An 18,727-nucleotide genomic window follows, 5' to 3' on the forward strand; every position below is an offset into this window, starting at 1 on the left:
TACGCCTTAGTCAACTTTTAGACATAACTCGCCTTAACAAGGTTTAAAATGATATCTTCATTTAGTCTAGCAATGAAAGTATCATTGCACAAACGAGCAGGAAAAACTATTAGTGCTGTGTTATATTCTTCGAGAAATAAAAACGTAATGAATAAACAGTACGAACGGGCTTTTACCATTCGCAGACTGCAATGCTCACCCCGCTCGAAAACTGTATTGAGAAATACTTATACTAATAATAAAATATGCTACTCATGACGAAGTAGTCTTACCATAAAACTCTGTATCGGGTGTCCCTCCAGACCAGTGCATACCGATCTGGGTTTGGGAATCAGTCCAATAAGGCATATTCATCGATGGCGTGGTTCCGTCCGTGTATAAAGGTTCCGAATCAACTGCAGATACGTCTGGTGGATAAAGATTCACATGGACTTTGCACGTGGACATCAACGTTAGCCCAGCACTGTTTAATACAGTCAATCTGACCGCATAGTCGTTTCCATCTTCAAACGTACCATTTGCAAGATTTAAGCGTACTCTGGTTTTTAGCCCGATATCTGTGGTATTCATTACAATGTTGCCATTTGTTATGTCTACAACCTCAACCTTATATCGAACAATCAGACTTTCCATTTCTGTACAATTCCAATAAGCCCCAATTGTTGAGTTTGAACCTAAATATTCTGTTGGTTGGTCAACATTGTATTCCGGATCAGTACATTTAACATAGTAGCATTTTGGTGGCGTTGTATCAATTTGTATGGCATTTGAAACTGCAGTAGTTTCTTCTCCTGCAAAGTTGACAAGCTTTGCGTTTATGTAATAAGATGTACTGTTGCAGGAAACTTCACTTGTAATATTGTCACACGTAGAATTTATATTGACTTTGTCCATGTTTAGCCCGTTCAGTTCAATTGGAACAAGATTAAAACCATCCGAAAGTTTTTCATCTGTACATGGTTCACGGCAGAGATGATCACATGGTTTAATGCAAGGAAAGCAGAATTTCTTAAACAAAGACAGAGGAAGAATATTGCCCATCTCCTTGATATTATCAGAAACACCAATCCACAATTCTTTTATCCCGCTTTCTCCGTCATAAAATGCTCGTCCATGGCGGCACAGCTTGTCCCGATCATCTGGTACATCTATTGCTCGTAAAACTGCGTCGGAATAAAATGGCTGGTAGATATCTAGTGGCGGCATGTAATTGTCTTCATTCCAAGTGACCGCGGCCAGGTTTACATCTCCATAAAAGCTGAAACCGGACAGGCTTACCTTTTCGTCGCCGTCAACAATCAATAACAGATCTACAGTTTCGGTTTGAAATTCAGAACTTTTCCTGACGTTTACTATATACTCGTTAATTTGATCTGGATATGTGGTCGTTTGAAACCATCTACTGGCTGTTTTGAATTTGCTTTTAGCCCAAAAGACATGGTGATAATATTCATTATTGCCAATCTTGTATCCAAGAATGTGAATCCCAAAGCCATATTCTTCTGCCTCAAAATCAGCCGTGCCTTGTCCAGTTTCATTATTCGGCTTAAACGTTCCCGGGATTGGAGTCGTTGATGTTGCAGCTGCACTTAAATTTCCAAAGTCAGTGAAATTATCTGCTTCAAGTCCAGTTATGTTGTCGAATGCATTTAAGTCAAAAAAGACTTCGGCAGGTTTGTCTGATACCTCATACAAAATTGCAACTGGATCCGTTATTACAGCAACTGTCGTTATAATCTTATTTCCGGTAGCAGCCCCGATACTTATTGTATAATTCCCATTTTGCAAAGGCATCTTTTCTGATAAAATACCAGTTCTCGTCATTTTTGAGAGATCTGAATTGTAGCCAATCCCCATGTATGCCCCGGTGGCATTGATTACTAAAAAGTCCTCGCTAAATTCATCGAGTATATTAGTCATTCTATCTGATCCATGCATGGGAAAGTACCTTAACTGATTTGGACACTGATAATCTTCCTCAGTCATAGCAATAGGGACAAAACCTGATAACGATGAAGTTGAATGTTGGAATGTTGTCACGCCTTTCCAGTCCTTTGTTATCTTAATTTGGCCCGATAGTGGTGGGAATTCATCAACCAGTACGACTGAACTCTGAGAGGTTGTTTTCAAATTAGCTCCATTTGTGACTTCTAAACCAATGTAATATGCCTTTCCAGAATTTAAGTCAAGCTCATAAAAGGCTGTTTTTGTGTCGTCCGCAACGAAACTTTCATCTATCAGGTAACATAATTCACTTGTAAGTGTTGTATTAAGGCATGTTTCACATTCATATAATTTTACATGAGTAGATCGAATTCCTGAATCACTATCCGAAAATCCATCCCATTCGACATGCATTTCAGAGTGGAGTCTAAGGTAGACAACAGTTGTAGGAGCAATACCATTAATCAGTAACTGTCCTTTCTGTGGCGGAGTCGTATCAATTTGGATAGGATCGCCTGTGACTGCAATGCACATTCCTGCTTCGTCCTCAGCTACGACTGTTACATAGTACAGGCCGCCATGTAATAATTGCAGTCCATCAATTTCCACATATTCGTTCAAGCCATAACTTTGTAAATTGCTGACATCGTACACGGATAAATTCTTCGTTATATCAACGCATTTTACTGTATCGTTTGCAATTATCTCATTATGACTGCTTATTGCAACCTTGTAATCAATTATTGCAATATCAGACTGAAATCCATTATAAGAAACTGACATTTTATTTGTAGAAGCTTGGTATTTGTCTACTGAAATACTTCCTGGTCGAATATCATCGTCAAACCCAACACGTATTCCATTACTGTACCCTTCTATAAATCCACCAGCTTGACTGTATCCACGAACTGTGATGTAATAGCGAACAAGTTTTGACGTCAAGTTGAGGCTTGTAAACGTAAAAGAAGTATTCAAACCAACATTTACAAAGTAATGAACATTTGAACGAGTCTTTGAATATCGCCTGTCATTTCCTACGGCTACTTTGTATCGAGTTATGGTTTGAGTCGGATCGTTCGACCCATCACCAAAATTGTCCCAATTTGCCGAAAGTTCAGTTGTACTAAACTGATAATTTAGATCTAAATCCAATCCATCTCGGACGGATCCCGGAAGTGGAGGTTGAATTCGAATAGAAACTCCATCAGACCGAGCCACTTTTTTCCTGCCCAGTGCATCTATTGTATGGACAGTAACGATATACTTCATGCCGTTTTCTAATTGAACCTCATCGTTAAAGAAAACTTGACCAGCATTCGGTATTGGAATAAAGTCGAACAAGACCCTGCCGGCTAGGTCTTCTACGGACCACTTTGCTTCGGTAATTGGACAGGCGTCTGTATATTTCCAAGTGCCTTGTATTAAATTCGGTACTGATTGGTAATCAATATCCTCGTCTTGATCACCATCCTTGACAGTCAGGTAAGGTGTTTGACTTACAACGACACTCTGGGACGAAACCTCCGTTTTCAGACCTGCTTTGTTGTATATTCGCATTGTTGCGTAGAAAGTCACATCAGATGGCAAAATGAAACCGTCCATGAAGAAAATTCCTTCAGTAGATTGTTTAACCGCCGTGTATGCCAGATAATCCGATCCATACACTGAACTTCCAATAGCAAGTTCATATCTGTTTTCGTCGATTTCTGTTTCTTTGTCTGCTAAGTCGTTAAGTTTAACTTCAATATATCCCCTGGGTAGCTGACATTGCTGGTGATCAACATTGATGACACCTGGAATCGTGCTTGTTACCACGTCTAGGCTCTCCACTGTCGGTGGTGTTAAATCAACAATCACCTCCCAGCCGTAAGATTTTGACAGTCCAACAACGTTGCTGACGGTGGCCAAAATATAAACAGTTGTCATATTTGGCATGTGGTTAATGTGATCAAACAGATCTCGTGTAAAGCTGTAAGTGCTTCTGTGAATTACGTACTTGTCCAGTATGTCAAAGTTTGTGCTGTTTGAACCCATTGATATCTTTATGTCGCTTATCAAACTTTCCTCCTCAATCACTGTAAGCCAGCTGCAAGTAACCAAGCTTTTGCGGGCGGAGATGTAATTGGTGCAGTCAAATTCCTTAATAATTGGAGATGTTATATCGGCAATTAATGCCATTGACGATGTAACATTCTGATTCCCTGCTTTATCAACAGCATGCGCCGTTAAGAACACTGCTTCGCCGGGAATGAGAGCTGCAACACTTGTCAGTGCTGACAAATCTCCAGTAAATGGATGTTTGTCATCAAGGGCAGGAAGTGTTCCAAGACTCCATTCGACTAAAGATACACCGTTTCTATCTGTTGAGTTACCGGTAATGCCAAGGGAGTCCGTCGTTGATTGATATATCACGTTATTGATGGTTGTAATCCTTGCTTCAGTATCAATTTCAAATGTTACAGCTGGAGCAATGCGATCTAATGTAATACCGTCCGAACATGAAACAATGTACTCTTCGTGACATCCTAAAACTGCGCGGATAGAAATGTAATACGTGACGTCTTCGAACAATTCGGTATGGATCTGGCATTGTCCGTGGCTTTTATTATTCATAACTAAGCCAAAATCGGTGTATGACAGCACGTCCGTTCCAAACTCTGTCGTTCCTATCGCCCAATCATAACCGATTATATCGCATGAATCACTTTCAAAGCCATAGAAAGACGCGGCAATGGACGTGTGGTCAATTGTGAACGCCTCATCTTCGTAAAGGTTTCTTCCATCAAAGACAATACCAGGCACATTTGCTTTGTGCACGAATATGGGTCTTGACTCACCTGCTAAAGATGTCAAGCCAGCCCCATTTGTAGCCATAACAGAAACTTTGTAGGTAGTTGATGTACCATTCCCTTCCGATGGATTAAAGAATATGTTGTTGATATATGCAATAGTCTCTTTTCCAAAATCAGTATATGGTAGGATGGATTCTGGAGATGCTTCTGTCCCTACGGCAACACGGTACGTTTCAATACCGCTTTGTGCATCACGGCCGCTCCAGCTTACACGTATCCCGTTCTGGTCATTGTGAACAACGTTTCCGTTGTCATCAAGTTCTTCGTCATCTTTTGGTAAACCTATATGGACCTGTTAAAGACAAAAATGGAACCATTTATTAAATAAGTGCATTCCGATAACATCTCAAACTAAAACATTAAAAGAAGTAAGCTTATTAAAAATACGTTGTGGTAAAAAGTAACTTACATTTGGAAGGTCGGGTGGAGTTGTATCAATTGTACAACCTTGTGTTTCATGTGATGTTGACAATTTCGCACCATTTAGAGCAGAGACATGCAATGAATACTTGTGCCCATCTTTTAACGAAAGATTATCTAGCACTATATGAATTCGTCCATTATAAGGAGATACTGGTTTTGTTTCATTATATTGTTCCGTTTGCGGCCAGTTTTTTTGTTTATTGCCAAATATACTCTCATATATAGTAACCCTGTAGAGAGAAATACCAGATTCCTCGTCTTGGAAGTTCCATTTCAGACTGAGGTACGTGTTGTCACTTTGGTAACTTTGGCCATTGTCGTTATCTGAGATTTCCGTCATGATGGGAGGGGTAAGATCAACCTGGAAACCATTACTGTCTGCATCTACCTCCAGGTCAGCGCCGTTTACTCCATGAACTTTGAAATTAACATTGTCTCTGTGTTCCATTGAAATAGTATGGTCTTCAAATTGGTCTTCAGTTCCTGTCTCAAATGACTGTTTGTGTTCATTGTTTATGAATACGTCTACTCTATAGTTTTGTATTCCGCTCTCTGGATCATGAAAACCATGCCAGTTTGCAAATTTTGACACCGTTTCTGAACTGTACTTTTGCGCCGGGTGACCTCTTTTCCCATCTGCAACACTCCCTGCTAGCGGCGGCGTTGTATCAACGAGCACTGTTTGAAGAAATAAAAGAAAGTTTAATTTTTTAGACACATAGTTGTTTCATCGATCCGTTTTTCCCCTTAAATTCAAAGGAACGTGTTTTTATAGGTTTTTATAGGTGATAATACATAAATGGTCTAGGCTTGTTTTTATCATTTTAGCGAACGAGTTTAAGTTTTGACCACGTCTGTAATATTATTTTTATATACTAGTAATGGAATTTAAAGCTCTGGATACATGAGTCGCTATACGAAAGTTATTACACCATTTATCTATCAAAAATATAATGTAGCATTATTTCATGCTGACGACGCCATACACGTTCAGACACTTATATTTATGTACAACCACGTTGCGATTGTATTGAAAATAGTAGTTTGCCCTTGCTCAATATATTATAGAACACCGCGGGGATGTTTTTATCAATACATACAAAAATTGACGTAAAGATAAACAACGTCATGAAAATAGCAACAAGGCAATTTAATTGTAATTGCTTATGCCAGTTTGAATAATGAATACCTCCATCTGAAGAGCTGTTCGATGCTTTTGAATTAAGAGCATTGTTGTAAGCTAACACTGTGGAGTAATAGATGTGCTTGTGTTGAAGGTTGGCAGGCGAACAGCTGGATTTGTCGTAGCGTGTGAGATTGTGGAACGCCACAATATCATCTTTCTGTGGAGATGTTCCCACACCCCACAAAAACCTGGTTTACAATGCAAGCCGACATAGATTGATACATAAAAAGTGTGCCTCAAACGGTCTAAATTTGAAACAATTCTTAAACTGTTGCATATACGAATCAGATGTCAATATTAAAGCGTTATTTTAAATTATCTTTCATTTCTTTTCATAGTGGCAGATTATTTTGTGTCAAGCACATACCTATCAATGCCCGACTCTGGATCGTAAAAATCAATCCACTGTGCACAAATGTTGTGGTTATCTGCCTGAAACTGTCTGTCTTTTCGCAAACGGTCTCCATCCATAACATTTCCAGGTATTGGCGGTGACTTGTCAATCAAAATGGGTTCTTCACCGTGGCCCGCAGTGAATAGTTCGACTTAAAAAAGAGCAGGAAAATCTTGATGCAGTTTTTATCGCGACATCAAAATAAATATAAACAATGTTTACAATGTATTATGTTTTCTTCATATTGTGCATTTTGTTTTCATATTGCACATTTTGATAATGAAGTGTTCAAATGCATTAATAAGGCAAAACAACGATGATAAAAATGTAATTCTACAAAGTTCATACACAATTGTTGGTATATGTTTATTCATATTCTTACCATTGTTTGTAACCCTAATCCTGATCCATGCTGGGACACCCTCCTGTAGCCCTAAATCCTCCACTGCTACAAATGGGTCCTCTCGTTCCATAGGTGCATGTAGACCATACGGCTTCAGTTGAACGTCATACTTCGTTTTCCCAAGGCCGAACTCGGCGTGTGCAATTTTACTAAGTTCATCAGTGGCATTGTAATATATTGCAATCAAATCAAAGTCTTCATCATATATAATGTCTGTCACCTTATGGAACACTGGCGGTGTAGTGTCGACGATGAACGGAGTCGAATGGCAAACTGTTGTTACTAATGACCCACCCAAGTCTGCGCCGTTAAGGGCTTGGACAGTGACATAGTACGGGCCATCGGGAAGGTGAATGTCCTTGTGAAATGCTGAATCGGTCCAGAATTTCTTGTCCGTCAGATGCGCATATGGGTTCTCAAACTTGATTACATCAGAACTGCAAACGTTTTTTCCAACTGCCCATGTATACCCCCAAATACCACTTTCATCATCGTGAAATCCCTTCCAGTTTGCTGAAACGAAAAAAAATCAATATATGAAAATATATGAAAAAGCACATTAATCATTTATAAGCCTATACTGACATCATACTGTTTTAAATTGTATCGAAATATACAACATAATAAACAATGTTATTTCAACTTGTGAATTAATTGCAGTTACAAATACCTGTTCACTTAAAACGGAAAAGTATGTCAATTTATATGATGTAGGAAAACCTATAAAATGCACTACTTTCTTGGAGCTAAAGAGATTAATGATATACAATGAGGTTCGAACGAGGTGACCTAGCTAATTTTAATAGTCCTCTTCCGTAAAGTGCCTGCGGATGTAATGTCATTTTCCTGAGTATAGTTACCTGCGACGTAGTGATTGGTAAGCGTATAGAGACCGTCTTTTAGTGGTTCATGTCCGTTAAACACAGTTCCCGATCCCGGACCGTCAACGATAGTTCTGGAATAGAATAAAACATTGGACCAGTTTGGTTAAACATTGTTCCTGATCCAGGATCATCAATGATAGTTCTGGAATAGAATTATAACAGTGAACCAATTGGTTCAACATTTTTCATGACCCAAGACCGTCAACAATCTTAACAGTTGAGATTTTTAGACATTGAGTTTGTCCAACATGTTCTAGCAGTAATTTATTGTTTGGTTACTCTGTCTTAATTAATTTGAAAATGTGATAACGAGTAGTTTAGGTTGAACCAACACTGCCGATTTCATACTTCCGGTGTAGTTTCTCCTGTTGAATATTTGTTACAGAGGGACATACATTCCTTTTGGAAGCATACGAAAAAAATGCAGAAACACCAGTATTTGTTTTCGTAGCACGTGTTATTGACAACAGTTTGCAATATTGTCAACAGTTTCAAGCAGCTGGATGAATAACTTTTAACGGTCCCAAAGGATTTTCTTGAAACGAATGAAATGATACAAGTACCTGTGATTTGCTTTCCATGTGACTTCGTTGCAGCGCTGGGTTACAGAGGCATTGCACCTATCAGCTTTTAAGTAGTCCGTCTTGTTATTCATTATCGGGCCTGGTTCTGGTGGAGTAAAATCTACGAGGGTTCCCTCGCCAAGAAGGAAAGCTTGGTAGCCTAGAACGTTGTTGACCTGAACATTAACAAAGTACTGCGCACCGTGTGATAACGGCAGGTTATCATACTCTAGCGTTACGTGATAACCAATACCAAGGCGCTCATAGTTGCTGTATGTTCCGCTGATTCTTAAATATGCATTAGCCCCTTCGACGATGTCGTGCAAGTCGCAGGTTTCCGAATGGTATTCGTAATCAAATGAAACACAGTTGTATCCGTACGATATGCAAGCTAGGGCGCAAAGTTCTGGTGTCCGGACCTTCGTGGTTTGCAAAATGTAAGCGACAAGCTTTCCTTCCCTTGGGTGAGTAAAATGTTGCAGCTGACCTGACACGCCTTGTCTCGGTGATGAATGGTCCAGACGTACTTCTTCCCATCCCACAAACTGGGAACCATACTTTCCTGGGCTATATCCGACTGCTTTATAATGAATTTCCTTGAGCGGACTGTCATCAAAAGCAACAACTGAAGCGACCATCTTTGAAGGATGGGATGAAAACATGTATGAATGTTCTACTCTCCCGTCGGTTATTGTGCTGTCATAGGTGTTTAACGAACATTGTACAATAGCCTCAAGGCCTTGGCTATTCTTAGCTTTCACCGACCAATATATTGGAATACCTCCCGGAATCTTTGCTGGAACCATTAAAGAGTTACCTCCCATATCAGTCCAGTCTTGCACGTCTGTGCCTCCTTTGTGTGTACCAATTGCGTAAAACAGTTTCGTTTCACTGACTTCGTCCTGAGCGTACATTTCTAATTTAAATGCCGGATCGTAATACGGGCGGTTGTAAATCTGCTGTACCAGACAACCTTCTGAACCGGAACGTCTCCTGCGTTCATTAATGGTTAAAGGCTGAATATCAGGAGGAGACGGGTCGTCGTCGCGTTTCTTTTTGTCGAAAATATTCTTGGTGATAGTAGGAACTGAGTATTTCCAAAGCGTTCCCTCAAACACTGTCACCCTCTTAAATATCAGGAAGATTTCTGCAAATGCCCTTAGTTCAAGACGCAATGGCTTCAAGATTAAATCCATTCTCGCCCTACCAAAAGAAAAGCACATATCATATCAAACGTTGCTGTAAACAAGTGAGTGTTTTTTTTTAATAACAACAAACTATACACATAACGGAAGCAAAGACGTAGGGAAAGACTAGACTAGACTAGACGTAGTTCTTTGCAATTCGCCAAAACTTATAACAGTTGTTTGTATTTATATGCGACAATGCCACATTCATCGTATTGAAAGTACAACTAACCTCGAGGACAAACGAAATGCCTCATATATATATATATATATATATATATATATATATATATATATATATATATATATATATATATATATATATATATATATATATTGCAATAAAACCAATATGTCACAAAACAATCGTTTTTTTTTTGCATTTTTTATCCGCCTCATTGGTTATTCGTGCACGTGCTCATTGGGGGTCGAGCCCGTGAGAATCGAAACATCCTCAAAGAATGTGTTGTTTTAATCACTTGCTGCGTTTTATGAACGATTTACAGTCGAATACACGACAAAAGTATCAAAAGTAAGCGAAATTAAAAGGAGAAGGATTTTAAGCCAATGTCTCCGAAGAGTGGGTGGACATACGCATTATAAAAGTCCATGAGAAAACTTGACCCCTCTTCCGTTCCGACGTCTTTTATCAACCAACGTTGATGTTTAACCGAATCAAAAAAAATGTGTATGTACTCGTTGATATTGTTTCGTTTCTTTAAAATTGGAATTTTTAAAACATACAACTTAAAAAGTTCCAGTTTTCACTTTGCATTAAGGTGAGGCGTTTCTTTTGTCATCGAGTTCATGTAAGTCTGACTACAACACCAATTATATTTACCCTACATCCAGAGGGTACTTGGAGAAAACCAGCTCTGTTAGTATTGGAAACTTTGTCTCCATCAGGTAGCCGATTAGGCGGATACCACCGCGAGCAAACCCAATGTCAATAGCTGCGTCACCCCACACTTTTCCTCCCACCCAGGGCGTCAGGGTTAGCTTAAAAGCATAAAGCATCTCCAAATTAGTGTATGTTTTCTAAACCTTATAACACGTTGGTAATACAATGCCAAGACGACTAGTACTATTAAACGAAAATGCAATTGCGGTGTCTGTATCTGATTAAACAGAAGTTGAAATAAAGTTATCATGTTACTACAATAACTATTAAACACACCTGTGTTGTCATGCTGACCACACACAGTCCGACCTTCACCCCGAGACCAACAGCACCACCTGCCCCGAACCCTAAAAGGCAATACTTCATAATATATAAGAAGGCACTTAAGAAAAAACAAAACATTTGGTCTGTTTGTGATGTCTTCTACGTTGTATGTGTCTCGTTTAGTGTTTATAAGGCTAAATACTTGAGTCTTCTACCGTTTGTTCGTTATTTTTTATGACACCAAGACAAGTATTTCTTTTATAATTATGCACATAGGAATGCAATAACCAAGGATGTTACTTTGCGTTTGAGTTTCAAGATGTCGCTCAATCATGCACTGTTAGGTAATGTCAGTTAAAACTACATATACTGAAAGGAACCCCAAACGCACAAACATTGCTTGATATGAAATGTATAGGACATTGGCTAAATAGGCCAGTGAGTTTTAGATACGCTCTGTAATGAGGACATCCGAATAAAATTGAATTCCGGGATGTTATTGGTTAATATTTTTGTTGTTTTTATTTTTAACAAGATGTTCGATTCCACCTATTCGTCGAGTTCCAATAAATCGAATATGAAGGGAAGTACGGTGAAACATGGGTACCGGGTTGAAGAATTATACATGATTAACCCCGTCTTCCCCACCGCGAGTTTCTGTGAAGTTAAAAAGTAATATTTTATCATCCGTGAGGTGTTATGTTTAGAAGCCACATTGCCACAATGTATCCAATATATAAGGCTGTGCGCTGGTAAGTATATTCAGTATACATAAATATATCTTCCGCATTGCATGTATCAAATAAACAAGAATTTACCAAGCGAAAGTGGGACGGGTCCAACCATGAAATGCTGTCTGAGGTTGAAAAACACGATGTCAAACGGTGGAACAGGAATGTTCGCGCTCACACAGAAGTCTATTTTACTTGCAAACTCTGTAGCTGCATCGGCAAGCTTGGCCCTTACATCATTCATCAGCTGAAATTGTAAGTGTTTAAACTATTTTTTTAGTATTTAACTTCCTATTACAAATGACTGTTTAAGGACTTAAAAGAAATTTATATTTCGTCGAGTGCATTTGATGACCATTGAGTTTCATTTATAGAATTCTAAAATTTGGTATCGACAATTTTCTTCTTAAATTTGATAATTATACAAGGTAAGCTCAGTTTTGCATTTGTGTGACTGCAGATAATGTGATCGAGTATGGCAAGACAAAAGCAAATACACTGGGGCCGTATTCAATAAGCATCTTAGTGAATATTTTCAACTTGGTGAGAATTTCGTAATTTTTGACATCGATTATTTTAAATACCCGCTACTTTTCATCAAATTTATTCATATGCATGCATTGTTTAGACCATTTACTTCCTTATTTTCACATTTTTGGTGTACAAACATTGTTCGTTTTCTTAAAATTCAAATTAGAAAAAGGCAGGTTTTTTCACTAGGTTGAATTTCTTTACTAAGATGCTTATTGAATACGGCCCCAGAACAACTTTTATAATTGTTCACCTAACACTTGTTCTATATTTCAAAAACACTAGTGCTATCATTGGATGTGATTAATACCGCACCACACTACCCAATATGAGTGATGTATACTCCTTATATGCCTAATACCGTTGAGTAAGCATCACTTAAGTTAATGGTCCTCAGTTCTACTATATAGAAGTAAGGACTCTAACATATGTTATAAAAGGCATGACATTTTCTTTTTGGTTGAGCATTATTTATCAGGAATAATGGGCCAATGAGTTGAAGTCAATATGTCAAAAACATATAAAGTTATGAAAAAAGTAAACTTAATAAGTATAAAACTAATCCAAATGCAATAACTCTAAATACAACCATTATTCCGGGGGTTTATACTATATTTTCAATTGGAATGAAGATATTTCACAACGTAGTCATTTGAATCGTTTGTAGTTTGTTTGTTTTTCAGATGGAAGAATACTCTTGATATATCAATGTAGAAAATAGCTCACTATTTCATGAAATGGACGGAAATAATTTGGTTCAGAAGGGATAATTACTCTAAGTAAGTACAACTTGTCAAGACAGACTTAACAATCATTAGCTTTGTTTTCGGTACTTGTATATGTCATTTCCTTAATTAGGGTCGAGGTGATTTTCCACATTATACTTCTTATATTGGATTTCGAAAACCGACCAATCAGAGTTGTAACGTGTATATAAATTGCAGCACTGATACGAGGAAGATGAACGCAAACAATTTCTAGTTGTACGGCCCTAACCTCATTTAGGACTGTCTGTCTGACTTGTTCCAATGTCTGTGTCACCTCCTTGGTCATCAGGCCGAATTCGCTCAGCTGCATCATAAACATTGGCACCGGAAGGCGCCACATCTCAAAATCCGGACAACCTCCAGTTTCTGAAAATGTAGAAAGATATAGGTATCATAATTCGTATAGAACTTCAAAAAATAAAACTATAAACATAATGTTCAAAGGTATCTAAATTTGTTCATGTTATATCCTTCATCATATACTAAAAGTGTATGCATGCTTTTTCAGTTTTTCATATTAATATTTATTTATGGCTCGAATAAGACCCCGCTATATGGCAAATATACTTCAATGATGATGAACTGAAAAATATAATAGTACACTTTACAACAGTATATACAGTTCGAAGAAATCCTTAAAATAAACGTCAACATTGAATATCAGAGAGTGAATCAGAATACAGGTGTTAACATAATGATAAATCATATGAACAACATACCTCGTTTACGTCTGTTGCCATTTGGGATAAATGGTATGTCATGAAACAGTTCAATCGGCGGAAGACATACCGCAAAGAGGTCAGCACAAAGTTTGAATTCGGCTGTGAGGTGAACCGTGCCTTCATTTAACCGCACATTTCCCACAAAGAAGAGATTCATTCCAAACAGCTTACTATGAAGGTCTATGTTGACGTCCGTACCTGAGTACAAAGAGAACCTTGCGTGAAGTGTATCTTGATTTATGTGGTTTACTTTAAATATGTGAAATTGCTCGTTCACAACCATTTGATTATAACATGTAAGAAGTGGACAGTATCATTTTTAAAATAAAATGTGAAATGTCTATTATGATAATTATTTGAGGTAACTATATTTTACCATCTGGTTGAAGTATATGAGTGTTGTCCATTATTTCTACCACGATTGCCATGTCTAAAGGCTTCAGCGCAACTGATGCATGTATTGTTGTTGTTTTTGCACCATAAAAGAATGGAACATTACAGCTTAAACCCAAACAGTCGTCATGGACAAAACATATGTGCCCGAATCCTTTGGCAATTTTATCTTTGAATGCAGGACAAACTGAAATGTAAAAGAAGAAATGCAAACACATCCCTGTTACATATTCCGGATAAAGAACATTTACTATTTGAAAAGGATGTGTATCGCGCTTCATAGAATTTCAATACTTTTTAACGTCATATTCACATGGAATAACATGCACATTTCAGCAGCTTACTTTTCTCTGGTAAAGATGCCATAGTAAGCGTCATTTGGCCTGGATCCCCGAATTTCAAAGTATGACCATGCGTCCCTGTTTCCCCCGTTTCTATTGAGCCAAAATCTAGCCCTCCGAACTCAAAGTTTGCATGATTGTTCTTAAGGAACGTGAGCACGGTGTTTGGTGTCATCGTTAAAGCTGCCCCGAACGGTTCAGACCGTTTTGCACACGCCAGTTTGTGCACAATGCCGTTAAACTTAATACCAATTTCTGACGTATTACTTAACTTGTTTATAATCCAATCAACCGTCTTACCGTTAACATCAACGATCTCAAGGATGTTTGGTACTTCAGGGCTGAATTAAAAGTAATAAAAGTGGTAAAATTAATATCAATGGCATAAAAGGGTTTGGATATATTTATGCGCATTTAATTTTAAAATTGTTGTGAAATATTGTCATTACCCATTTTTTCCAAACAGTGCCGTTTTAAAAAACTCCGCAAATTGTTTGGCCTGTTCCTTCAGACTCTCCTTTAAACTATCACCAAAGGAAGAAGGGTCATAGAGATCCGGGTCATCAGGTCTGTAACTCGTATCTTCGTCTCCTAGCATGTCATCAAGTGCGTCCGCGTCCGGTTCCCGGCCTCTGTCAATTGGATCTTCCTTGGAATCGGGGTCCTCGCCCTCCGCCGACTCACCCGACTCAAACGTCTGCCCAATATACCTGAAAGTAAGAGAAACTGTAAGCTACAATTATAATATACATAACAGAAATATTGCTTTCTGTTATCACTCGGCAAAATAGATTTCAATTTGACATCAAGTGCAACATATATTTTGTAATATTTAGTCTATTCTTGAAAAAGGGATTCTTCTGAGTCATAACCTTGAAAATTTGACTTTAATGTAAAGTTAGCAAGAATGTAATGGAATTAACTGTAACTACAGTGAAATGGTAATTGCATACCTAAACTCATGGTCATTGCAATCCTGAATCCATTTCGGAATAGGGACGAGCCTGTCTAAGAACGGAGAAGGATCAGTGTAGTCGTAATCAGCGTCCGGAAGTATCTCCTCACCCTGCGACGGACGAACTGACACGTGGATATAGTTCTTCCCCCGGGACGCTTTGGTTGAGAGCCAGTCGCTTTGTTTCGGAATTTTAGCTTCGCCTATGGTAATCTCAAGCAGTTTATCTGTATTCGCCTGGTTTCCGTCCTGCGATTGATCTGCTGCTTCCTTGACTATGATATCTAATTTTCGCGGTTTGCAAGAGCGAGCTGTTGTCGCTTTACCGATCTTTTCACCCGCATCAACACTTTTACCGTCCTTAGATTGATCAGCGTCAATGTTCTCGATCACAATTTCCAAAGCAATGAATTCAGGGTCTTTTGGTTGAACTACAACTTTCCTTTCGTCTTTGAATATTTTCAAGATTCCGTTGACTGGCATTTGTATCTGAAGAAAATTAATGATGTGGTAAAAATCTAAGGAAAATGCTTTCTGTTCATGATTTATAAGTAAAGACAATTGCAATTGTACAGTTACCACTAGTTCTATGTATTTCCTGTAATCAAATTCCAGCCATGTATCGAATAATAAACTTTAAAATTACTTAAGCCACTCTTGTTTACTTCAAGCACTCCAATTTAAATAGAGTAACATAGACATACATGTACATTAATACGATATACCATACCGATTGTCCCACGCCAAGTTTGAGGTCAACTCCGGTAGTGTCGTAGGCGCCATTAGCTGTGGTTGGCCAGACACCATCAGGACAGTCGTCAAACTTACCACGACGGGCTGTTGGGAAGTCGCGGTGAAACTTCGGCCCGAACACCTTCTGCACAAGGGATTTGCTAGTCTCGATACTGAAATTCGTAAGATGTAAGCACATTTTGTATCATAAAGGATATCTTTTTGTAATGTTTACTAGCTACATAACTGTGCTCATCATGAAACACACACCGACTATGGCTCTTTATATAGGTACTAAAGTACAGGTTTCATTACGTGCCAGGTTGAGCTCTGTGATTCATTGAAACAAAATCGTATGCTTACGTCTCCTTTATCTTCTTGTATCCCCATTTAATGCCCTGTATTGCGTCCATGATGGATTTGAACAGGTCTACGAAGTTTGACACAAAATGTATCAGTGGTTGAAAAGGCTCAATGACGTGATTCCATTTAGCCTCGAGGTCTTTTTGAAGGTCATTTAATCCTCCTTTCTGGAAATGAATGATGTACATATTAGATACGAACAGATAGTAAATTATATTTAAGCATAGAACATCAACATCGACCAAAATGTCAGTGCTGCATCAGAGCAACGGTCAGCAACAAATTGTTCAACTCTGGATAAGTTATCCAAGTGTTATCTTTTGGCTTGCTTACATATTTAAATGATTTCATTGGTTAATAATAACCATTGGATAACTTTTGACCAATCAATACATATGATAACTTTGACCAAACCAAGAAAATAACCAATTTATAATTGGCTGCAGGTATTGAACGAATTCAGAAATTGTCAGCTGCTCAATAAATAAATATATATGTGTAAATTTGACTTCACTACATTTTCATTTTTTTTTCAATTATACATACCACTTGATTGACTCCGTCACTAACAAGTGATTTGGTTTCTTTCCCGATTGCCTTTCCACTGTTTTTGATGGAATTTGCTAGTTTCCTAAAAACTTCCTTCATGCGATTCAGAATCGATGGGATTCTTTTTATCATAGATATCCACTCAGTGACCCTTCCTATGTGAATATAGCATAACATGCTTAAAAATGTGATTTATGGTCAAAAATACTAAAATGACATTTAATATGGGAGCTCTCATTGTAATGATTTTTAAAATTGTGCATTATACGGTATAAAACATGCATTTAGTTATTTTGTATATTCGTTTGTAATTTTGACTGATAAAATGTATCTTTTGTATTATCGGGCACATGAGTCTATGATCATCTGATTCATATATGTTCTGTTCTTTGTTATTGAAGCTATCTAGGTATTCGACTGCATGGTTATATTATAAAATACACTAGTACCGCTTTTGTCATATGGCTTCTCCTTAGTTTAATCCATTTTTTTTAACCATGACGGACACACCTTTTATAAATTTCCTTCTTGGTTCAATGGGACATACAATGGCAGCTACAAAAACAAATTGACGTGTATAATAGGACCCACCTTTAATAAATTTACAGGCATCCACAATCTTATTTTTTACATCTACCACCATTGTGATCGCCATTTTGATACTGTAATAAGAAAATATATTATAGTTCGTGAATCTCACTTTACAAGACGAAATTGTTAAAATTACAAAAATTAGTAAAACCTTTTATGATAATTTTGATATCTTTTATTGAATACTTCTGCATGTTTACTGGTTTATTGACTAAAAATATCAACATGACATACGGATTTTTTTAAAGCTGCACTCTCACAGATATGCAATTTTAACAACTTTTTTATTTTTTGTATTGGAAATAGGATTTTTTTGCGTAAATATCTGCAAAACAATGATATAAAATTGCTGACATAAAATTATATCGTAGATTTTCATATTTCCGTTCGAAAATTAATGTTTTATGGCTTAAACCGTTACTAACGGTTTAGGAAAAATGCATGAAATATCAATTTTTGAACTTAAATATAAAAATCTGCGATCTGATTTTTTGTCAGCAGTCTTTTATAACTGGTTTCCATGGATTTTCGCAAAAATGGCTCGTTCCAAGACAAAAAATTAAAAACATTGTCAAAACGTTCAATCTGTGAAAGTGCAGCTTTAAAACATTATAACGTTTAACTCATTAAATGATAATAAAAAACATGATTTGTGTACAGTTAAAATAACATTAGCGATATTTTGGGCGATTTTTTAACTGGGGAATATGTGGCCACGTAGTAACTAAAACCCCACTTAAAAAGTATAACATTGTTTAAACAGTACACAAATCGTATGCTTTAGTGTTGTTTTAACCCTTTTAAGTCAAATGATGCACTAAAATGAACATTTATTTTGCCTACACCAAACATAACCTATATTATACTCCTCTTAGTCCGAGCTTACTCAATTACAGCCGTGGACATGCTAGTGATGGCTTGCATCGGATTGGTGAAGAGTTTTGCAATGGCCTCGACGATGCAGTTGAATGCGTCCGTTATCTTCTTAGCGATGAACGGGAGGGCCATTGTTACAGAATCTACGACATCCTATAGATGCGAAATGTTTGTG

The 18,727-nt window shown here is 37.6% G+C and overlaps 1 protein-coding gene across 1 annotated transcript in view; it reads right to left on the reverse strand.

Moving 5' to 3' along the window:
• The window catches only part of LOC128211949 (uncharacterized), a 44,890-nt gene that overhangs the window by 5,317 nt on the left and 20,846 nt on the right, over positions 1-18,727 (reverse strand). The window contains exons 22-42 of the mRNA XM_052917111.1: positions 18,563-18,705; positions 17,677-17,747; positions 17,083-17,240; positions 16,537-16,703; positions 16,172-16,346; positions 15,440-15,930; positions 14,936-15,196; positions 14,490-14,827; positions 14,129-14,332; positions 13,750-13,950; positions 13,260-13,396; positions 11,820-11,979; positions 11,014-11,084; positions 10,678-10,835; positions 8,650-9,852; positions 8,063-8,157; positions 7,182-7,715; positions 6,773-6,950; positions 6,409-6,593; positions 5,206-5,897; positions 273-5,088 (exon numbers count right to left, since the gene is read on the reverse strand). Of these exons, the coding sequence (XP_052773071.1) occupies positions 273-5,088; positions 5,206-5,897; positions 6,409-6,593; positions 6,773-6,950; positions 7,182-7,715; positions 8,063-8,157; positions 8,650-9,852; positions 10,678-10,835; positions 11,014-11,084; positions 11,820-11,979; positions 13,260-13,396; positions 13,750-13,950; positions 14,129-14,332; positions 14,490-14,827; positions 14,936-15,196; positions 15,440-15,930; positions 16,172-16,346; positions 16,537-16,703; positions 17,083-17,240; positions 17,677-17,747; positions 18,563-18,705 (10,438 nt within the window). The remainder of the gene's footprint in view (positions 1-272; positions 5,089-5,205; positions 5,898-6,408; positions 6,594-6,772; positions 6,951-7,181; positions 7,716-8,062; positions 8,158-8,649; positions 9,853-10,677; positions 10,836-11,013; positions 11,085-11,819; positions 11,980-13,259; positions 13,397-13,749; positions 13,951-14,128; positions 14,333-14,489; positions 14,828-14,935; positions 15,197-15,439; positions 15,931-16,171; positions 16,347-16,536; positions 16,704-17,082; positions 17,241-17,676; positions 17,748-18,562; positions 18,706-18,727) is intronic.

This window comes from Mya arenaria, chromosome 12, assembly GCF_026914265.1.
Source record: "Mya arenaria isolate MELC-2E11 chromosome 12, ASM2691426v1".
Taxonomy (NCBI): domain Eukaryota; kingdom Metazoa; phylum Mollusca; class Bivalvia; order Myida; family Myidae; genus Mya; species Mya arenaria.